This window comes from Choloepus didactylus, chromosome 8 (assembly GCF_015220235.1).
Source record: "Choloepus didactylus isolate mChoDid1 chromosome 8, mChoDid1.pri, whole genome shotgun sequence".
NCBI lineage: Eukaryota > Metazoa > Chordata > Mammalia > Pilosa > Megalonychidae > Choloepus > Choloepus didactylus.
The window spans coordinates 120,239,404-120,263,490 of NC_051314.1; the positions used below are offsets into that span (position 1 = coordinate 120,239,404).

General features: G+C 43.9%; 1 protein-coding gene across 1 annotated transcript; it reads right to left on the reverse strand.

Annotated features, from left to right (window-relative positions):
• Positions 1–5,582: 5,582 nt before the first annotated feature.
• GPRC5A (G protein-coupled receptor class C group 5 member A) lies at positions 5,583–22,662 on the reverse strand. Its single transcript, XM_037848144.1, has 4 exons — positions 22,551–22,662; positions 8,993–9,921; positions 6,875–6,933; positions 5,583–6,587 (listed from the first exon to the last, which is right to left on the reverse strand). Exons 2-4 carry the CDS (start codon positions 9,912–9,914, stop codon positions 6,495–6,497), a joined length of 1,074 nt encoding a protein of 357 aa, XP_037704072.1. The 5' UTR covers positions 9,915–9,921; positions 22,551–22,662; the 3' UTR covers positions 5,583–6,494.
• Between the last annotated feature and the right edge of the window lie 1,425 nt (positions 22,663–24,087).

Sequence of the window (24,087 nt, forward strand, 5' to 3'; positions counted from 1 at the left end):
CAATTGCTTTGGCTTTTTTTGGCAGCTGAGCTGCATCACTGGTCTTTATCAGCCTTGCACACAACTAACACTGTCAGGTCTTTTTCATAGAAACTGCTGTGAACTAAGTCTTTCCAACCTATACTTATATAATTTATTTGGGGAACATAAATATATTTACATCTGAATATGCTTTATTTTTGTCCAAGTGATTGATAAAAATATTAACCATACAGATCCAAAGACAGAACCCTATGGAACACCACTGGAGATCTCCATCTAAGAAGTGGTCTCTTCTAAAATGTTCAACTTGAGGACTCCACCTAACTCCATTATTATCCCTGCATTTCTCCAACTTGTTCAAAAAGATGTCACACTAATGTCAATATATGCTTTTTCTATTTTAATTCCTTTTTGGGGAAAAAAAATTAATCTGGAATATTTTTTTCTTAAAGAGAGAAGGGCAGTAGCCTCACAGAACCACAGGTTATGGTGCTAGAACCTCCCTCCCCATCCCAGAGCTCAGGGCTTAGCTACATGGGCTGGTGAGTGTTTTCTGGCCCAGGGTTGAATGGTCTAGGACTTTCACCTCCAAAGCCCAGGAGGAGTTGTTTAAACTGAGTTGATAAAAATCCAGAGGGACTGATTAACTGTAATGTGGAAGTGGGCCTGGGCTAGAAGCAATTGGAAGCAGGCAGTTTGGTCTTCAATACGTGGTAACCAAATTCCATTAAGTTTCATCTTCTCTCTGCCATGGATGACTGTGGTTGGATTTATTGCGTGAGAACCATGGCTCAGGCCATGTCATCACACACACAACAGTTGCTTGTGATGCTGAACTACCTCTGAAATCTGCTATCAGCAGGCAGTGTGGGAGGGCCAAGGGGTATGGCCATGACCCCTGGGGGGAGCTATAACCCCATACCAAAGTGAAAGAATTACTGGGTATAGGTTTTTGACACACTATAGAGCTCAGGGATGTTGAAGGATTATCATGCTTGCTGGGGGAAAAGAAGAACTCTTTGCCTTGCTTTGCAATCCCTCCTTTGACAGCCTTCTTTCCCAAGACGTAAATGCTCATTTGACTTGGGAGTTGTGGGGGAGTGACCTGCGGTTAACCAGAAAATGTCCCATCTCCATCCTCAGCCAATCCTCCCTATAGTTCATATGCAAAAGGGAGAGAAGATGCAGGAAGGAGAAATCAAGGGAAGGAAAGGCAATTAAGGAGGCAAAAGAAAATGAGAGGAATGCTCAAAATATATGGTGACCATGGCCATTTAATTTGATTCTTCACTCAAACACCCCCTTGAGGGGGGAAAAAAAGTGCATAATATTGACCATGTAAGTGTTGATAGTAGAAAGAACAAAACCAGAAATCTAGTCCTGGTTGTATTAACTCCACTGGGCCTGAGTTTCCTCCTCTGTAAAATGAGGGTGTGGAGGCACCACTAGAGGGTCTCCGTGACCTCCTCAAGTGCTAAAATTTGCAGGTTCTGGACTGTTCTACTCTAAGGGGTCACGAAGTTTGTAGAAATTGGGGTAAGAACACGGATGAAACTTGAAGACATCATGTTGAATGAAATAAGCCAGACACAAAGGGATGAATGTTGTATGATCTCACAAATATGAAATAACTACAATATGCAAATTCATAGAGACAGAAAGAAGAATACAAGATACCAGCGGCAGGGGTGGGGGGAAGGGGGGTTGGGGTGTTAATGCCTAATGGGTATAGACTTTCTGTCTGGGACAATGGAAAAGTTTCAGTAATGGATAGTGGTGATGATAGCACAACATTGTGAGTATAATTAATACCAATGAATAGCTTATTTGTAAGTGGTTAGAATGGGGAATTTAATGTTGAATATGTTATCACAATAAAAATTAAAAAAAAAAACAACACAGGACTGTACAACACAGTGAACCCTCATGTAACTATGGACTATAGTTAATAGTACAATTATAATAATATTCCCTTTTCAGTTGCAACAAAGATACCACACCAATACAGAATGTTAAAAATGGGAGCAGGCCCTCCCCCCTACGTGGGATCAGACACCCAGGGAAGTGAATCTCCCTGGCAACGTGGAATATGACTCCCGGGGAGGAATGTAGACCCGGCATCGTGGGATGGAGAACATCTTCTTGACCAAAAGGGGGATGTGAAAGGAAATGAAATAAGCTTCAGTGGCAGAGAGATTCCAAAACGAGCCGAGAGATCACTCTGGTGGGCACTCTTACGCACACTTTAGACAACCTTTTTTAGGTTCTAAAGAATTGGGGTAGCTGGTGGTGGATACCTGAAACTATTAAACTACAACCCAGAACCCATGAATCTCGAAGACAGTTGTATAAAAATGTAGCTTATGAGGGGTGACAGTGGGATTGGGAATGCCATAAGGACCAAACTCCACTTTGTCTAGTTTATGGATGGATGTGTAGAAAAGTAGGGGAAGCAAACAAACAGACAAAGGTACCCAGTGTTCTTTTTTACTTCAATTGCTCTTTTTCACTCTAATTATTATTCTTGTTATTTTTGTGTGTGTGCTAATGAAGGTGTCAGGGATTGATTTAGGTGATGAATGTACAACTATGTAATGGTACTGTAAACAATCCAAAGTACAATTTGTTTTGTATGAAAAAAAAAGAATTGGGGTAGCTGGTGGTGGATACCTGAAACTATTAAACTACAACCCAGAACCCATGAATCTCGAAGACAGTTGTATAAAAATGTAGCTTATGAGGGGTGACAGTGGGATTGGGAAAGCCATAAGGACCAAACTCCACTTTGTCTAGTTTATGGATGGATGTGTAGAAAAGTAGGGGAAGGAAACAAACAGACAAAGGTACCCAGTGTTCTTTTTTACTTCAATTGCTCTTTTTCACTCTAATTATTATTCTTGTTATTTTTGTGTGTGTGCTAATGAAGGTGTCAGGGATTGATTTAGGTGATGAATGTACAACTATGTAATGGTACTGTGAACAATCGAAAGTACAATTTGTTTTGTATGACTGTGTGGTATGTGAATATATCTCAATAAAATGATGATTAAAAAAAAAAAAAAATGGGAGCAGGGATATGGGAACTCTGTGTTTTTGGCCTGATCTTTCTATAAAACCAAAATTCCTCTAATTAAAAAAAAAAGAAAATAATAATAATAAAAAGCAATCAGGGTCAGACATGTTACTGCTGCCACACAGACCCACCTGCATGCCCGGAACACGCTGTAGCCTAAGAAGGCAAACCATTATCTACCCTGGATGAAAGGAATTCCAGAAAACGATTACAAGGTTGGACCAGAAAACTTCCAAAGAGAACAGTCTACAAGCTGAAGGCTGATTTCCAAGATCCTGGACCTCAGCAATCAACAATTTGGAAAAGTCAGATTTTTCTGAAGCTGTCACCTCCAATTCTGAAATAATCCCAGGGACAAACCTGCAAACCCTGGTAGAAGCAGAAGGAAAGGGGCAAGGGAGGAAAAGTTCAGCTGGGCACAGTCCAATGTTCAGCAGTAGTGATAAGTCTAGAAATGAAGGAAGGAAACCCAGCATGCACAGGGAAAGTGGGTTTTACGGCTGCACTCACAGGGCCAGGCTATGCTCTTTGTTTTGGCATACTTTTCCTGACAAAAAGCCAAGGTTCACACCACATAAATACTAGTCAACTCTAATCCAACGGCATATGGGACCAATATCTGTACACATGCCAGATTGCATGCAATGGGCTGGAAATACCTTGGAGAGTTTCACAAAAGCAAGGCAAAGGACAATGAAACCGCCAAAGGATATGGAGAACAAATTCTTTAAAGATGGTGGGAGGGAGGAAGCAAACAGCTCATAACTACAAGCTCTGTTAAATGGGATGTTTGCCTCAAGCCTACTATATATCTGCAATTCTGCCTCCTTGCCCTTCACAAAAATAGATAAATAAATAAATAAAAGTAGCTTTAAAGGTCTGCTTTTGAGAAAAGCTTAGTCCCTGAGGGTAGATGCTTGAGGTTTCACTGCCATCAAGTGGAAACATGGGGGATAGCACTTTAGACAGCTTCCCAGCCTAAAGTGAGATGAAGAGCTAAGACAGTCTATTTCTCATCTGACAATGATAGATGGAGAAAGGTTGTTGAGCTTTATTTCATTGTTACTAATTTAGTTCAAAGGCGATGCTCTTTTGGTTCCCAGCCAATCCATCAACTGGCACCACCCAAGGACTGGGCTGGGCCAAATTCACACGTTCTATTTCAGCCTAGGTGGAGACGGGAATTTATAAGAAGAGCACTTTGACACATTCTTCTCCACTATCATAATGATTCTTAAATGCCAAAACCTCCAGCCCCTAAGATTTTCCTATCTTAGCAAAACAGCGTATTTATGTGCAGAAGACCCGAGTCCTAGAAAAGGGTTAACAGCAACAGGGGGTGACAATTGCTGTTCAAATGTTTTTCTACTTCTGCCAAGGACAAGAATTTATGAAATGATGGCCTACTTGTCCAAAAACTCTGGAGACCACATTATTTCTTAGAAGAGAAACAAATTGCCAAAAACAGGTGCCGTTTCCAGGTGCTCTCCAGTTTTTGAAGAGGCTGAGAAATGCAGCCATTCTCTTCTCTAAAAAAGAGCTGGTCAGAGCATTTTGAGGCTTTACCTGTCACTCGTCCCCCTTTCCTTGGTTGATAGGATAGAGACTGGAAAGGGAAAGAAAAGAAGGAAGGAAATGTGTATTTCTTGAGTCTCTACACTATGACAGATAATATACGTAAAACTATATTGTTTTTCCCTGACACCCAACCTCATTGGCTTATGACCTCTTGGGGAAGACTACAATAGTGTAGAAGGACCCAAATCATTGTTTGTTCATCCCCGCATTTCAAAACAAAACTAGGCTATCGCCAGTGCAAAGCCATGTGCAGAAACCAATGACCAATCCTTTGTGGGATATAAACATCCCTAACTCGGTATGCTAGATTCACCCACAAACTCACCTCACCTCTGCCACACACTGATTTTTCCTTTCAATGAAAAGCAGCGTCAGGCTTTTAGGAGGTAACTCCCTGACTTAGCTACAAATTTTTAAAATGTCCTTCTGTTTCTGTGCACGGGGAATCTTTTTTTCCTCCTTCAAAAAGACTTACTATTGCCCTGCCCCACAGAGCTGTTTCTTGAATTAAGTAAATAATAATTGTTAGGGACCATGCCTTTGCTGAGAGGTATTTTTAACCAATTCTGTCAAATGAGGGATCTGGATTGTCCTCTCCTACAATTAAATCTTGGGTGAAACATGAAGTCTTCTCCCTCCAAATTGTCTCTCCTGGGCTGCCAAACTCCATTCCAAGGTTGCCACTCCTCTGCCTTTCTGGAGCAAAATCTCAGGATCCATGACCCTTCCTGGCTCCCCCTCTTATTTTTGCCATCCTCTAAAAGTGGGGAAAACACATTTGTCTCACACATAACTAGGAAAAGGAGAGATCCATGGAGAAGGGTCAAAGACAAACCCAGTGGGAGTTGAACCTTGAACTTCCACTCCAACATGAAGCCCATCAGGGGAGCTCACCATTTCTTACCTCGACATCTAACACCCACCATTTGCACTGCCACTGCCACAGTGGAAAAGTTGACACCACATCTTTATTGTGTATTCCAGGTGAGGAATTGTGAATAACTTATTCACAAAGAACAACACCCCATTAGTAGACAATGCCCACTTGCACACACGGTGGGGAGGACACAATGTACATCTATTTACAGAGAGTTAGGAGCCAGGGAATGGGAGAAGGAGCCATGCCAGGAATTTACAGCAAGAACAGTGCACAAATTCTCCTGGCAAAGGGAAATTGGGCTTTCCATGTTAATGAGGTCCAAAAGAAGAATTCTTGTTAAAACATTTGGGGGAGATTAGGTCTAGGGATTGACAGAAAGTTTGGGAGTGGTGCTAGAAAGAAAGGGGTGGCCTCTGAATTGGTGCTGGGGAGCCATAAATGTCCTATGCTAGGCAGTGCCACTGGGATGAGTAAATGTAGAGAAAGGAGGGTGCCAGCAAGTTGGCTTCCAGTGTAGATTTAAAGCAAGGTGGGGCTGAGAGAAAGGCCTTTACTATTTTGCTCAGAATTTCCACCTTGCTCTGAGCCAAGTGATTTTCAGAAAACCCACCTCAAGTTGGATGAGTTGGCTTCCCAGGTTGATTGAGTCCATATGGAGCCAGATGCCCAGATCTTCAGTCACATATAAAATGACAGGGAAAAGTAAGATTCCAACCCTGATTTGCCTGAGACTCCCACTCAAAAGAAGTATCCTAAGTATGGAACAAAGGAAAAATACTACAATGCAACTAAGACCTTGAGTCCCATTAACCCCACCACCTCCAAAGCAGCATAGTGGTGGTTGAGATTGGGAGGAAGGCAAGCTCTGCCTGTAAGATTGTGTTCAGTTTTCTTAGTAGAGTCCGGATTTAGCCCATATCCCTTTGTACTCCCCGCTGGTTCTGCTGCCTTGCTGTGGTCGTCCCACTCTTCAGGGCAGACTTAATTGCCCTCTTTCCTCCCTTCATAGTCACTGTAAGGGCTGACCTGCGAGTGGGCCCGTGGAATGGAGAAATCCTTCTGCAGGGTCCGATTCTGAAAAGGAAGCAACCATATTGATAAACCCAGTCCTGCTCCTGGCCGTTTCAACAGAACCCCATCAGGGCAGGAGTCCTTTCCTTCCCCTTCTCCCACACACCCACCCTGCACCCAGTACTCTGTTCTCACCATCCTAACCCCATGAGGCAGATCCCATAAAAGGAGACACATCATCCCTGCAAGGTGACCATCTGGGGGCATAAGAATGGGAATGTAACCCCCAAAGAACACGTGTTCACAGGGTGCTAACAGCACTGATGAAGCAAGAGAAAGAGAACACTTACCTGCAGCTGGAAATGGGTGGAATAAGGGGCATAGAAGGTATCACCTGTGTCTTCAAAACCTGAAGCAGAGGGAGAGGAGAAATTAAAGCACTGGTGTCCCTCCTTTGAGCCCCTACTCAGCCCAGTTGTATCAGTTATCACAGGGTGACACAGCACCCTTTTAATTGTCTCCCCAGCAGATTGTAACTCTCTTGAGGGGAGGGGCTGTGCCATGTATACCCATCACCAAGCCTAGGCCCAGGCCCAGAGTGAGCATAACATTGCTTGAATACATGAATAACTAGCAGGTTACTAGGAAAACCTCTTTCCAAAGCTTGACTCAAGCCCCACCTCATCCAAGGACCACTTCAAAAGCACATTGAAAAGTCATAAAAACAAGTCTTTTCAGGGACAGATCTGGCCAGAGATGTACCCAGAGTGAGTTTCACTGGGGATAAACCTACTTCCCTAGCTGCTCAATAAGAAAAAATAATAGCTTCATTATTTTCTTTGGGAAGGAGTAGAATTTCTGAGCCTTTATTTTCTATGTATTTAGAGAAAATCAGAGGGTTTTCAATGTGGGAACAGAAGGATAAACCCATACAATCATCATGAACACAACTTAAAACAAACCATTTATTTCCCACCAAATTTGCCTATTCAATTTATTGGATAAATAGTTAAACAAAATATGGTGAAGAATTAAAGGATTAACCAGAATGATCCTTGCTCTGAATCTGACACTACAGGGTAAGGAATATAACAGATATACAAATGACTATCAAATGAGAGAGACTCTGATAAGAGCATCTCAAAGTTCTACAGAATCCAGGGGTCAAGTTGGGTGGGGAATGATTATGGAGGGAGATTGAGGAATGCTTGATTCTGAAAAAGGATAAGAATAGGAAAGGAGAATACATCAGGCAGAGGATAGAAGCACTTTGAGCTGAGACACAGAGGCAGAAAAATGCAGTGACTTGGTTTGTTTGGACTAAGAACAAAGTTTCAGTGGTCATTGGTTTCCAACTGAAAAATCCTGCTAAGGATTTGATGTGATGTGGTGGATAATGGGAAGCTAATGAAGGTACGTGAGCAGGAAAGTGTAGAGGCCAGAGAAGCATTTGAAGGAGAAAACCCAACGGTGGCCCATAAATGAATGGAAAGAAGGATTCAAGAAAGGAAGAGAAGTTAGGGGAGGACAAGAGTGATACCAGGAATGAGGTGACAGATTGAAGCCATGGGAATGGGCAGGTCAGGTTGGGTGGGGAGTGCCCTCTCCCACTCTCTTCAGGATTCCAAATGCCCAGGAAAGTTTCCAGAGCTGCAGCGTGAAGGTAACAGAAAGTTTTGCAGATCAGGTTTCGAGAGCAAAGAAAAGAAATACGGATCACTGGAGCCAAGAGCTGGGCCTTGGGAGTCCCTTACTCCTGTCTCCAAATCATTCCCTTCCCTGAATAGACCCAAAGATCAGTGCTGGAATGAATAGATCCCCATTGGCAAGGACAATTTCTGGCTATCAGCTTAGCCTCTTTTTCTTGTGAAAACAACAACAGAAGACCTAGCTTCTCACAAGTCCAGGCAAGAGTAAAATCTTTTGACTCTTTTATGTCAGATAGGATCTCTTCCCTTCCATGGGCTCAGAGACATGCAATAAAATGTAGCTTCTCGGGCTAAATCAGAATCATGGAGATTCTTTCTGGTTTATGATAAAAGGATTTTCTCCCTTGTCTGCTCTGTGATCACTGCAGAAATCATGCTTAGCCCTATGCACTCAAATTACAAATGCAGGCTACCTACCTCACCCTCCACATCTCTGCAAGGAATGCCTAGTTATCTTTTATAAAGAACACAACCTCATCTACTTGTCTCAAGGAATTTTTCTAGTCATTCTTTTTCTATTACTTTACTCCATCTTACTTTGATTTAGAGAAACCTGCAAGTACTAGAAAGTACTAGACTAAGACTCCAAAGACCAGATCCTAGTCTAACTGGTTGGATGATTTTAGGCAAGATTTGAGACTTGAGCACCTAATCTATTCCATAAGGGTAGACCTGGAATATCTGATATGTGCCTTAGAGTTATAATATTCTATGAGTCTCACCCCACCCCGTGCCCCATCATCCTGCAAGGGCTCAGACCTTGAGTTATTTCCTCTTGAGAGTAGGCTCTGTTCTCCACACCGTAGCTCTGCTTCATGAGTTGCGGTTTACATAAAGCATCCTCCACAGGGTAATCCATGGGGTTGTGTTGCCTTGTGAGCAGCTGAAACTCAGGTACAACATAAACCAAGAGGAAAACCCAGCCATTAGCAACCAAGGCTGAGCTGAGGATGGTGTCATCCCAGTCAGAGCCAGGAGTAGGAATCAAAAGCAGGGTGATCCATGCCACCCAGATGGTGATGGAGAGGAGCGTGGTGAGGTAGATGTGGGCCCCGTGTCTCTTCCAGCCACTGAAGGCTCCACAGAAGGTGAAGGAAGACGTGAGGAGGGTCAGGGCCATCAAGAGGAGGACGTAGATGAGCAACATGACAAAGTCTTCATTGCGACGAGGAGCAGAGAGCTCAGAAAAGATTTCAACATTGGTCCTGTTCATGGTGAGGATGACAAATTCAATGGCAATGACATCCTGCACCAGGCTGAAAGCCACAGCCAGGCCCAGCATCATCAGCAAGGAGAGGGGCTTCTTCCCGCGGACCAGCCTCGTCAAGTTGAAGGCATGGGCCAGGAGGCAGGAGAAGCAGAGGGAGAAGAGGATGCCAAAGAGGAAGAAGCGTGTGGGCCCCGTGCCCCCATCAAGCCTGATGATAAAGGCGAAGGTGAGGCCGAAGATGCCCAGCACACCCAAGAGGAAGAGAAACTGCGTCGGGAGCACCCTTCGCCTGCTGGAATCCTGCACCTTGTAGATGAGGATCAGGAGAGCCAGCATAAAGGCGACTGAGGTCACGGCCCCAAACGCGGCCACTGCCTCCAGGACAATGCCCCAAATTTCAGTCGTATCACAAAGTCTGAAGTATCTGGGGTCCAGGCTTGAGCGGCAAGTGCGAGGGGCTGTTGCAGCCATTCTGGTCCTGCATAAAAAAGCAAAGGGGGAGGGTGGGGGTGAGACTCTCTTAACAAACTCAGTGACAGAGGACAAGCAAAAGGATTAGAAGAAAGATTCCATATGTTTAGCCAAAGTCTTGCCCCTGAACCTACTACATTAGATAAAGCTACTAATTTTTCCCCACCTTTAGTGGCAAATTCTAAAGGCTGATGAAGGGAAGGAACACATCTCATATCTCCCTCCCCTCAGTTTAACTATATTAATATTTACCCTGCAGAGGATCCTCTAAGCTCACAGATAACCTGCCAGGGATCCTGACAGTTTGGATTAGTGTTTTCCTTAGGAATTAGTGAACATGGGAATATCCAAGATTGACGTCCATCCTTAAATCAGAATTTTTCAGCCTCAAGTTTTTTGGGTTTTTTTTTCCATCTTTGGCCTTGTTTTGGATGCTATTCACAAGCATCTATTCTCTCATAGCTAAGAGAAATGTTTTCCTTATCTGAACTGTGGATTTTTCTACAGAAAGCCAAACATTCACTCCTAAGTCCCTGGATCCTCTACTTTGGCTTGGCTGTCTTGTATTAAAGGGATTTTCTTACTCAAGATTCGTGAGGATGGTTCTACTAATTCCAAAAGGTAATGAAAGGGTCTTCTCTATCATAACCAGATCTGAATTAACTACCCATAGTGGGGTGACTCCTGGGTGAAACAAAAACAGAGGGAAATTCAACAAAAAATATTACTAATAGTTAAAATTTACTCATTTTTCATAGAAGCCAACATTCTTCTAATAGCCTTTCAAATAGATTAGTTCATTTAACTTCATCATAACCCTATGAGGTAAAAATTATTTTCCCTACTTTACAGATGAATGAAACTAAGGCAAAGAGAGTTAACTTATTGCCCAACATCATACAGCCAGGAAATGGCCTGGCCAGGATTTGAATCCTGTTTATCTTACTGCAGGATTCATGCTGTTAACTAGGATAGGAGCTGCCTCTCTCCAGTGAGTTCTAATTGGCTTTAAAATGCAGTCTGAGATGCACACTCTCTCAGAGATGCCCTTCCAACCCCACCTCTGTTTCTGGCCCTGGTTCCACACGGCCCCTGGGGATAGAAGCTCCCAGGTAAAAGATGATCCAAAGTAGACAATCTAGTCACCCACTCAGGGTTAATCAGGAATTGGCTGGATATAAGCACGAGAGAGTTAGAGGAAAGCTGGGGTCATCAAGGGCATCTTCATAGAAAATCAGTAGTGAGAGATTTTGGCTTCACCTAGTGCCCAAAAAAGGGCGAACAATGTGCAAAAAGATACCAGAAAGGAGAAGGGGTGGAATTAGGAGCAAGGAAAGGTACAAACATCAGTGAATCTGCCTCTTTCCTTATAGCAGATAAATGTACTCAGAAATAGTTCACTCACCACACACCCATAAACACTTATTAACAAGATTTCTGTGGGCCTTCCTAAGACGATACACCAACTACTCTGGGGTCCTATGATCAGCCCAAGAAAACGGCCGCCCTTCTTCCATGCTGTCTCTTGAAGATCAAATCACAGAGCAGAGAACAGTGCAGTGGGCTGCAAAACAAGCCCTCATCCACTGACTATCCAAGACAAATGAGCAGCCTCCTCAGTGTAGACAGGGAATTCAAACACCTGCTCCCCTTAATAATGAGAAATCATCTTTTCAATTAGGAGAGAGATGTTTGCTGTGTCAGAAATATTTTTTTCACATAGCAATTAGAAAAAAATTGTACATATAAATATGTATGTAAAATATATTAATGACTATTAGGTATATTAGAATACTATGTGTGTATCTATGTATGTATATGTGTGTTAGAATAAAATAGCCCCAGATATAACTTAAATCTATCTTCCTGACTTTTTAATAAAATTTTGAGTCATTCATTCAACAAATATTTACTGAGCACCACTATGTGCCAATCACTATTCCAGATACTGGGGATTCCATGGTAAAGTGGTCAGACAGACATGTTCCCTGCCAGAGCAGAAGAGATACATAATCTGCCAAATCCCCCCATGTTCTTTCTAGGGCATTCCCTCATTGTGAGCGTCACCTGCATGCTCTCTGTCCACTGGAAGTCACAGCCCTGGAAGAGCACAGAGCAATGAATGGGTTATGATCCACTTCTGTAGGGTGGTGCAGAATGAGAAACGAGGGGAAAAAAGGCAAAAGAGGTTCAGATAGCGGCAGACCCTGAAGAACCCAAAGTCTGAGAGGCCTTGCCTACACGTGACTACTCTTTGGTGGTATGGGGAAGGTTGGGGGTCTCCCACGTCTATAACATCAGTGAGGAAGGGACTCTCCCTGTCTCCTTCAAGGCAGCATCGACAAGGGGAGGGAGCCAGGCCATGTGCATTTCGTCTTCACTGCCCCTCACCTCTCCACTTTGCTCCCTCTGTGGTTAATCATAAGGGTGGTGTCCAGCAGAAGAGGCATCTTCCTCTCCCCTTCTTTGTTCTCCCACCACACTGCCTATTCCAGCAACTGCTCATTCTCTACCCCTCCAGGTATTTCTGTTTGTTGACAGCAGATGTTATCATAATTACCCAGTAATTTTGAAGAACTTTGAACCCGATGACTCTAAAATCTTGATAGAGATTGATGAGGTTTTTGCCTGAAGGATGGGTCTGGTGCTAGACAGAGGAAGGCAAAGACCACCTGCCCCCAACTTACACCTCTAGCCCCTCACTTCTTGGGCAGTTGTGCCTGAGTTATGTCCTGGAGCCACCTGTACCCACGGAACAGGGCCTGACAGAGCAATGGGTGTGGGCATGGAGAGGGGAGAAAACCAGGTTTCCCCAATTTCACCTCCACCTCACATCCAACCATGCAAGGGGATGGAGAAACAGTCCATGAAGTGCCTTTAAAGCATTGTTTAAAAAAAAAATTATTGTGGTTTTAAAATTTTTTATTATATTTTTATTATAGTACATTTATTATTATAAAACTTTTCAAACATACTCAAAAATAAAGAGAATAAAAATCTTGTGCCTATAACCTGATTTCCAAAATTATCAATTTACAGCCAATTTTGTTTCACCTACATCCCCATTCCACTCACTAAATATTTAAGCAAATCCTACATATCATATAATTTTATTCATAAACACTTCAGTATATGTAGTTTTTAACTTAACCATTTTAAAAATGAACAATAATCCTTTAATATCAAATATTCAGCCAAGGTTCGTGTTTTCCAATTTTCTCACAAACTTCTTAAAAAAAAAAAAATTCTTAGTAAGTATTTTATCTGGGTGACTAACTTCTTTGGAATTACCATTCTTAATTCACCTCTATTAAACCTCCTCCACCCCTTCCCCAACCTGATAGGGATTGCTTAACAGGTCTAAAATGTCAAAAGTACTTAGAATTCGGCCAAAGGAAAATAAAACTTACTAGGGTCATTAACAAGCCAAGTCTGTACTGAAAAAGTGCTATGTTGTGTAGGGAATGGCGGAGATGGTGGGAAGGTATCAGGAAGGGGCTGGGGAAGAAGGATGGGGTGCTGAGAAGCTGAGAAGCAGGGTTTAAGACAGAAAAGGGAAGCAATTGGCATTCAGGGATATGAATTGCAAGAAGCTAGAGAAACAGCTTAGGAGAAGAACCTAAGGGCTGCAGCAGGAGAGAGAAAACAGAATGGGACTAGTAGTTATCTGGGCATCATTTGTAACCAAGGGCAAGAGAAGGGAAACCTAGAGTCCAACCAAGAAAGGCCGTGTTCCTTGAAAGACCTAGTGGAATCTAACAGAAGCAGCAGAGCTTGGACTGCACTGAAGAGGAGGAAGGGGCTCATAACTCATTCTCACCATGGGGCAGGCAAGGCTTTCTTTATTTGTTTTTGTTTTTTCTTTTTTTTTTTATTGTGAACTTTAACATATATACATAACAATGATAACTTTCAAAGTATGATTTCACGAGTAGTTAGAGAGCAAATTCCAAAGAACGTCATCGGTCACAGTTCCACAACTTCAGCCATTTCCATTATTGTAAAATATAACGTACATACACAGAAAGGTGTCAACTCTTGATATACAGCTCAACAAGCAGTTATATGGGTAATTTCAAAAACTGTTATGGGTTACAATTCCACAGGCTCAGACCCTTCCCTACTATGCAATACGAGATGTATACAGAAAGGTGAAGACCTTCAAGGCGCAATTCAACCAGCAGCTATAGAGCAAATCCCAAGGGATGCTATAGGCTACAGTTCCAGCACGTCATTTACCTCCTTCCAGCCCTTCCAACACCCCAGCATCCAAAAATTTATATATAATTATATAAAGTTTTGGTATTCATAGACCTTTGTTAAATCTTTTCTTGTTTGTTGCTACTCCTTCCTCTCACTTAATCTCTCTCTACGTCTACAGGGGTGTCCAGACAGTGAGCCCCCTAACTTGTTCATATTGAAAGGGGGTGTCATTATGGGGAAGGGGGCTGCATCTGATTGTTGATTTAAAGAGGCTGTTGCCTCTGGGTTTTAGGACTTGTCTGGTATAGGAACACTCTGGTGGATTTAAGTTTCTGAGAGACAAAACTTAGTGAGTGAATCTTTTATAGAATCTCAGGTAGGGACCTAGGTATTTTGGGACTACTGTTGGTAAAGGCATGGCATACTGTGGCCATTTGGGATGTCTAGCTGGAGCTTGCATAAGAAAACCTCCAAGAGAGCCTCTCGACTCTATTTGGGTTCCCTCAGCCACTGTGACCTCAGCCTGTTTCCTTTCTTTTTTCCCCCTTTTAGTCAAATAGGCATTTTCAATCCCTCACTGCCAGGGCCAGGCTCATTCCTGGGAATCATGTCCCATGTCGCCAGGGAGATTCATTCCCTGGAAGTCATGTCCCTTGTGGGGGTGGGGGAGAGGTTTAATTAATTTATTCAGGCATAGTTTTAACATTTTACATGTGTCTACTCATTCAACCTCCACAACAACCTTATGATACAATCAATATTATCATCCGTGTCCTACAATTGCAGCAACTGAGGTACAAGCTAACTAACTTATCCACAGTCACACAGCTAGTAAGCAGAAGGGCCAGGATTCAAACCTGAATTCTAACTCCAAAGTCACAGGTTTTAACACAACACCACAGCCCCTTTGTTTGGGCAACTCTATCAGCATTAGGGAGGGGCTTCAACATTTTGCTCATCTGTTAAATCAGCTGGGGGGTACAAGCCAGCCCTCATGAGTTGCTCTGACTGTACAGTTATGCCCTCAGATTTCTACATGCTCACTAAAGAAGAAATGATCATGTGCTTAGATTGTGTGTGCTCTACTGCAGAAGACAGGGGAAAAAAGGGGGTCCTACAAGAGAAGATGAGAAAGTAGGGGCAGAGAGCCTCCCAGGGGTCTCCCGGTTTGTGAACCTCGGACAGTGGCACTAAAACTAACTTAAGACCTAGCACCAAGCTAGGAAATGGCCTAAGAAATCCATATCCTATATTAACCAACCCATCACCCCAGGCCTATCAATTCTACCTCTTCAGCATCTCTTGAATATATCCACTTTTCCCCAGCCCTAGGTCAGGCTGCCATCATCTCTTCCTGGACCACTTTAGAAGTCTGATCACTCTGCCTCCAGTCTTACCCTGTCTGGTCCACTCTTTACGTGCAGCCAGGGGAAGAGCCTCATCTCTGCACCCAAAGGGAAGGCTCTGCATTCTGGGCCCTGGCCTACCTCTCCAGCTTCATGCCTCCCTCTCCCCCCCCACCCACAACATGTGAATGTCTTGTTCCTCCTAACAAGCCCCACTATCTCATTTCAGACACTGTCCATCTGCATGGAGCATTCTGCCCTACACCCCATGACCCACCCCCTTCACTTGATTTAAGAGGTGCCTTCCTCCAGGAAGCTTTCCTTGATGCCCACATCCAAGAGACACATCACATGAATCTTTAAAGAACTGCTGCTTTTCCTACCACAGTCACATAGTCCTGTTAGCATGTCTGCATGTCCCTCTGGACTCAAACTCTCTGTGAAGGCGAGACTGCATCGTCAGACATTGTCTCTCCAGCCTCTGGCTGAGCGCCTGATGCCCAGGAGGTACCTAATGCCCAGAAGTTGAAGGGATGAGTGAGGGAGTGAAAGCGCTTGGTGGGTGGGAGTGGAGTCAGGAGGGGGAGCAGCTTTGGGAGACAGGGGAGGGAGTTTGTACCTGGTGTCCTCACCAGCCCTTTGACTGCTGTCCTTAGCTCTAACATCCCTCTCTCCTGCCCTTCTCATGTGAGCCCTCAAAACACACTCAAGGTCTGAGGTTGGATGCTCTGGGCCATGCCAGGAACCTGCTTCTGTCTAAGCGACTCCAGGTGTCTCCCAGAAGAGCACGAATCCTGAGGGTTTCCCAGTAAGCAGAGGGGGACTGACGTGAATCCAGTCATGCACTCCCATCTACAGTACCCTGATGACTAAACCCTGCACTTTGGAGAAAGGTGGTGAGGTTTAGAGGGTGCAGTTTCTGGCCATGGACGTGAGAAAAGGATTCCTGAGAAGGAGACATCTTTACTGACTACAGTTGCTGACTGAACAAACCAGCCATTTCCAATGACACAGTGATACGGATGTCTGAAACTGGAAATCACTTGGTACTGCCTTAAATCCTTTCAGGATGAGTCAGGACAGGGGCAATAAAGGTTAAGAAGAAGAAAGAAGGGAGGGAAGGACAAAAGAAGGGAGGGAGAGAGGAAGTCACTTATTGGGCTCAGTTCCAAACCTTTTGTTTCTCCTCCACTTTAGGAAGAAAGGGTTTCAGCTGCCCCGATGTGTGTGGGCAAGTCACCAACCCTCCCTGGGCCTCGCTCCTCTCCGTTAAATGAGGGGGCGCTGGACTAGGTGGTCTGAGCCCATGCCCAGCTCCTTCCAAATCTCCGTGTCCCTCCCCCTCATCCTTCCTTTTGCCCCATCTCCTGCCATTGAAAGAACAAGTGCAGCAAACTCCTACCCAAGCCCAGAGCCAGGGCTGGAGGTGAGGCTGAAGGTCTGAGAACCAGCCAAGGAAAGGGACACCAGGGGAATGCTCAGCTGAAGGCAAAGCCAGAGGTTCCTGGAGCAGTACTGACCATAGTCGTGACCTTGAGGGACATACAGCATTGCCTGGTATTCAAGGAAAAATGCCTACACTTGATGAGTCTCCCAGACTCCCATTTTCAATCTCTGAGATGCCTCCTCACCTCTGCAGAGATGGGGAAGGTGTTTGAAGCTGCTTCTGCTAAGACCTAAAAGGTTGCCTGAACTGGCTGTAAGGGGCCTTCCCCAGAACATCTGAGCACAAATTATCCGGGGCCCTGAACCTTGCCAAAATCTGATCTGATTTTCCTCCTTATGAGATTTAGCGCCTCTGTCATCTAAAAACAAGGATGACAATACCTACCTCTCAGGACCACCCTAGGGATGATACCAAAAAACAAACATTTGTTGAAACTGAGTCTTCACACCATCCTGGCCCTGCAAAGTTGTGATTTTCCAGCATTTTAAATTTTCCCTCTATTCTTGAGTTGCTATGTTCAATCCATGATAATTAACAAGAGTCACAATATAATTATGAATAAAAATAATCACAACTACTGCCACATACTGAGTCCTAGTATAAGCCAGGCACTGTGCTGAGGGTTTATGTTTTGTATCCATCATCTCATCTAGTGTTTACATAACCTAAGGGGTAAATACTAATATCTCCATTTTATAGGTGAGAAGACTAACTCTTAGAGAGATGAAGTTACTCATCGAGTGTCACAGAACTAGAAAGAATATCCCTTTGTACATGGTCTTAATCATAATTGAGTCCTCCTTCATTTTGTCTCTAAATCAGATCTCTGAAGCGATTCTCCCCGACTCCAGCCTTTCTCCATAATAAACCACCGTGCCATCAGGCACTGGCTTGTGGAGAAATCTCCAAAGCAAGCAATCCTGCATTCAGTCCATCTTCCCGTCAACTAACATTTAAGTGCCTGCTCTGTGTCAGACACTGCTAAGTATACAAACGTTACATAGACTGCAATGTGGCCACTGCCCTTGGTAGGGCCAACTGAGTCACACTGAGCACAAATCAGGAGTTACAGGGTGTCAGAGAATGCCCAGGGCACATGGAAAACAGTGACCTATTCTACTCAACTGGGTAAAAAAAAGTCTTTGGAGGAGACCAAGGATAAAAGGTGTGGTGGGAGATTATAAAGGTTGAAGAGGGAGGACTTGAGGAATGGAGTCCCAGGTTAATTCCCAGATTTCAGACTTAGGCATCTAAGTGGATGGTGGTGCCATTCTCAGAGCTTGGAAATAGAGGTCCATGATGGGAGGTGAATTGTTTTATTGAGTCTAAGATGAATATGGGGCATGCACATGGAGATATCTGGAAATAACACGAGCTAAATTCTCCCGAGAGTTTACTCTGAGCTGTATATTTTTTCTTTTAATCCTCACAGCAACCCTATTATTACCTCCTCCCCTTTTTACAGTTGAGGAAACTGAGGCACGAGCAATTAAACACCTTGCTCAAGATCACGTGGCTCTTAGCCTGGCTCCTAGACCTGAGGATGGGCCAACCTGCTTGGCACTGGAACCTGCATGTCAAGCAGAGCCCGGGAGTCATAGCCCACAGATGGCATCTGGAGCCTTAAGAGGAGGTGAGATCACACAGAGACCATGAGGGAAAAGGCCAAGGACAGAACCACAGGGCACACCAACACTCTCATCTAAGTAGAAATCAGCAAAGGATGCTGAAAAGAGAAATTAGTCCAGTGGTTTCCCAGAAGCCAAGGAGCCATTTCAAAAAGAAAGCAGTCAACACAGTCAAATGCTGCAGGGGAGCAAAGACGGGAAGGTCTGGGGAAGGCTCTTTGGATTTAGTAATTAGAAAACATAATAACCCCTTTTTGTCTATCCTAACAGATTCAGGCTCAATTTGAGCTTCACCGCCTTTCTCTAGCTGAACCTCCCACTTGTTTCCTTCCTGCAAGACATCCCTCTTTACCTGTATGTAAAGCAAGCAAATCTCTTTACAGAATTTTCTATCTAGACGGGAATTTGAATTCATGTATGGTCTTCTCTTACAAAGTCAGGTTCTTTGTCTCAACCCATGCATTATTCTCCTAGCCAGAAAGACTCTTCGCCTTCTGTTCACAATCCATTTCTCATATTTCTTCAAAACGTAATTCCATCTCCGTCTAAACTCTTAGATCCCTTCATAGTTTTTACCATTTAGTACAACGTGACACTCAAGTTTTTTCATATATGTGTTATAGATTACAGATTAGTATCTGTGCTTACCTGCCTATTTTACCACAAGCTTCTTGACGTAACACAGCAAATCTTGTATTGGTTGGTATCCCCCTCACTATGTGAAACAAACTTCTCTGTGCAAGTCGTTGCTGAGCAAATATTTTGAACTAAGACTGACCACTGAATAGTTACTCAGAGTTATTTATTACTAAGTGTGAGTAATGGGGAGAAAGAATTTTTGAAGATGACTATGTGCTGATACTAACCCTCATTTTTTATCCAGACTGCGTTCTTCCAAGACAAGGGAGGAGTCCTACAGAAATTTCTGTTCTTGAGGAAGGATTAGTTATAAATGGAAAGTGTCTATAAGGCAATCACCAGAATCCCCTGTTCTGAGTAGCCATCCCAATTCTGATGACATAAAAATGAAACATCATGGCAGCAACTTATGAATAACATCTAAATAACATTACTGATTTGAGTTTCTATGTAGCAACTGTGAGAAAATAAGTCATTCCACCACAACAGCATTCATCCCAACTTCTTCACTTTCAGGTAGTTCCCTGGTGTCTTACCATTTTCCTCTTATTCTAAACAAAACATGTAGAATTTAAATTAATGTGACTATAAAATAAAATTCTGTAAATTATTTTTTAAAAAACTTAATATTTTGAGTGAAGCTTCCAAATCACCTTAAAAGGCCCAGAATTCCTAGGAGAATAAATTTTCCAGGAAATATGTGGATAAAGTGAAGTCTTCTACTAGTATACTATCTCAACGCTCTCAAAGACCCCTTCCTTTAAGTATTTAATTCAATATATAAAGATAACCACTAGTAGATCTAAAAATACAATATAAAGAAGTATCTAATGGGAGGGGCAGGAGGACAGGGAAGAACAAATCATATGGCCTAAAATAAGATGACAATAGCAAGCAAGTATTATCGCCATAAATGTACATGGTAATTTTTTTATTTTGTAAAAAGACTAGATTATATTATGCCTTGAAGAAGCTCATATAAAATGAGAACACAGAAGTAAAAAGAAGGAAAAATGAAAACAAATTTAAAAAGAAACAATAAATATCTGCTTGTTTAACAGGTATTACATGTCAGAAACAAAGTTAACCAGGCTTGGTGAAGGTAAGAAAATTAAGCAAGAACTGAGGATTAATAGCACACAAAGTTGTAGTGAAGACAAAAAGAAGGTATTATATCAACGAAAGAGTTGCTTTATATTAATTAGGATACTCCACATTGAAGATACAACCATAATAAACTCTTATGCACCAAATAATATAGCACCAAAATATATCAAACAAAAACTACCATAAATACAAGGAAAAATTAAAAGACACATTATACTTATAGGAAACATTAAACTTCTTTATCACTCCTTGGCAAATGAAATAGGAAAATGAATAATAATGTAGTAAATTTTTATAATATAGATACAGTATTTTATAATATGGATATATAATATTCTATGGATACTTTAATAGAAATAGTCTCTATTTTCAGATTATGTCTTATTAAATCTCCATTTTTAATCATATAATTCAGATTCCCTATATTGGGTATCAGCAAACATTTTCCATAAAGGGCCAAAAAAATAAATATTTTAGACTTTGCAGACCATATGTTTGTAGCTGGAAAGCAGGCATAGCCATAGAAAATATATAATGAGACAGTAACAAATGACTATGACTGTGTTCCATAAAATTTATTTACAAAAGAGGCTGTGGGCAGGATTTGACCCATGGCCCATAGTTTGTTGATCTCTGCTATGTATGATTACTTCATTTAAGTGGTCATGGAACATTTCAAAAATTGAGCATATTGTAGACAATGAAAAATTCCAAAATTATAAAATAATAAATGTGCAGGCCATATGCTCTGACCACAATGCAATAAAAATAGGAACAAAAGCAGAAACAAATGCACTCAACTACTCAGAATGTCAAAGATCTCCTCAAGCAAGAACAGTATTCAATTCTTACTTTTAAAGGTCCTACAAAGCCATCATCTCATTCCCTGTCCCTTTCCTCAGCTTAATCAGTGGACTCTTAAATAGCAGTGCACCTGAGACCAAACTCCCAGAATGAGAAGAATAAAATCATGCAGGCAAAATTTGTCTTCACATCCTGTTATTTTCAATGACCTCTGAAGGGTGGAATTAAGAAGCAAGCACTAAGATATAGAAGTGCTAGAATCTTAGCATTGGAGAGGAGCTTGGAGGTCTCCAGAACAACCTTATGAGAAATCCTTCCTTGTCACAGTTATATGGTCCTGCAGAGCTAGGGTGAGAAGTCAGGCGTCCTGACTCAAGGTTGAGAGTGCTTCCCAGGAAGCCACACCATTCTGCTCATTCCATGCCGCCCTTGGAGTACACCTTCCCAGAGGCTTGGAGGAGCCATCTCTGCCTCCCAGACCACACCCTACCCTCCCTTCACCCTCCCCTCCCTTGCCCACCTTCATTCCTTTCCTCCTCTAACAGTAGCCAGTACACAGATCTGGTGGATGGGGCACTGACCTCCATGGGCCCCAACTCATTGAATCTGAAGTGGCTAAAGCATTTCCCTTCAGGAAGGAGCCCATGGCAGCGATAGCTGATTGAGCCCTATCCCAGCAGGTATGGTGTTTACAAAAGCCTGGAGGAGAAAATCAGCCTGGTAGGAAGTCAGGAGTGGAAATCCTTTCAAATCCCTTGATCCAGAGCAGGTTTCAACTATTTGTTAGCCCTTCCTTCCCACCATGGATGTTTAAGGGATCATCTTAAACAGCTTTCAGGCTATTCCCAAGCCCTGTTTAGTGCTGTGGAATGTGGGCTATTACAGAAATTCAACTTCTATCTGCCCAGATTCCTGAACAACTCGAGGGACACCAGACGGAGAAAGTTTGGAGCTGATCACTCCATACCCAGGCAGGAGAATCTATTTCTCAGAATTCGGAAGGGTGCACTTGTTGTGGAAGGACAAAACAGACAGAAATGTTTCAGCATCTGGGTAAAGTAACAGTTGTCACCTTCTCCCTCCTTGTGCACACAGTTCCTTCCCCACCCCCTCTTTTCCAATTCCTCTGCCCCCCACCCTCTTCCTTCCCTTCCTCTAAGATCTTTCTCCCTCTTTTCTCTTCCCCAAAGAAGAATTTTTTGAATGTGTCTGAGCAGAAACTATGACCCTGATTATCTTTTTGCTCTGCACCTCTATTTTAGCCTGAGAAGCGCAGAAGATTTTTCTGAATTGAGTTAAACTAGTGGAATTCTTTTCCTGGAGATTTTTCTCTCACAGCCAGCTTCATCCCATTACCAGAGTCTGTCTCTTATTCTACCCCACCCCTCCCAACTCCCACTTTCCCCCAGACGGTTGCAATCGGGACGCCTGGCGCGCCTCGGGCTCCTCGCGCCTCGCTTACCGCTGTGCCTGGGCTGCTTCCCGCGCGTCAGAGGGCAGCGAGGGAGCCCCTGGGTGCTGGGGGAGCCCTCGGGCAGCGATCCCGCCCGCGCCGCGCCGAGCAGTTATAAGGGCGGCTGTCGCCCGAGGGAGGGAGGGGGTGAACAGAGGGACACGGGGCGGGTCAGGGGGAGAGGACACGCCTATTCCAGTTCCACGGCACTCCGTGCTGTTATGAAAATAAAATCCTCGTGCCAGGGAATGAACCAAAAGCGGCCTGACGTCAGCGACAGTCACCCCTCAAATGGGTGAGGGCTCGGCTGGGCATCAGACCACCCCGAGACGGGCGCACCGGCTGGGCCCAGGGCACCGGGTAAAAGGGGCGGAGCGGACCTCCTTGCAGATGGTCTCCTCCGGGAGGGAGCCGCAACTGCCCTCCCTGCCCTGGCACGCCTGTCCACCCGAGCGCAAGGGCCTAGGGAGTTTGTGGTAGCTCCTGTTAATAACGACCCCACAGCCGGTGTGCGCGTGGGTGGGAGGGGGTACCGACTGTGCTTATTCCAGAAAGTGGGATGGAGAGCTGACCCCCAAGTCACCCTCCCCTTCTCCACTTTTCCCCACAGCTTAGCCTGTCTCTCCATCACTCTGGCGCCACCAGTGCAGGATGGGAAGCCAGGCTTAGGACGAGATGAGGTGGCGCCCCTCTCAGGGTCTCAGCCAAAGCGAGAAAATGGCCACGGAAAACTTCCTCGCCAGGTCGGGAGAGAGCGCAGCAACTCCGCCTGTCAGAAGTGGCCGGCAGATGCGCGCTCTTAGTGCTGCCCCGGGGCTGAGATCATTATCTTTTTATTTTCCTAACCACCACTCCTAGAAACCTCCACAATGCGCCTTGAAGGAAATGGGGACACCAGATAAAATTATGAAATAAAGGAATTTGCCTTTGGTGTCTGGTTTCCCCGCCCCAGCGGCCCACTCCTCAAACACTATGGAGCCAATCCTACTGAAACTTGTCTTTGTTTACTTGTCAAACAATCCTTGAGTGCCGACACCTAGACAGGGCTCTGGCAAGGCGCTACCCCACTGCGATGGGGGTGGGGAGGGAGCAGAGGCGTCTGGGTTTTTAAGGCAATGATTAGCACAGCTGATAAGTTCACCTGTGTTACTACGCAGATGAATTACTGCAGATGAATTACCGAGAGAAGGCCTAGGACTCCCCAGCCTTCTCACTTCCTACACCTCCCGTTTCCCAAGCTTCATGTGCTTTTAAAGTGTGACTTTCTGGAAACAACGCCCCCACCTTTGCTAGGTTTGTATTTCCCTCCCAAGAAACCAGTTTCGGAACATGTCCAAAAGGCCTGCCACCCGGGGGTCAGTGAGTCAGCCACCTCCACTCCCAAGGCTACCAGGTGCTTGTGTGCTCGTGGGTGTGTGCGACTGGGGGCGCTTGGTGGAGAGGACTGGGAACGACTATATTTTAGTGGGTATCACCCACTAAGATCTCTCTGGACCTCCGTTTCTTATCTGTAAGATGAAGTAGTTGGTGTCCAGTAGAAATATGA

Coding starts and splice junctions, on each gene's coding strand:
- GPRC5A (XM_037848144.1), bottom strand. CDS start 9,914: ATGGCTGCAACAGCCCCTCGCACTTGCCGCTCAAGCCTGGACCCCAGA. Junction 6,934..8,992: donor TCAAGAGGAAATAACTCAAG/GTCTGAGCCCTT, acceptor CCTCTGCTTCAG/GTTTTGAAGACACAGGTGAT. Junction 6,588..6,874: donor CCACCCATTTCCAGCTGCAG/GTAAGTGTTCTC, acceptor CTTCCTTTTCAG/AATCGGACCCTGCAGAAGGA.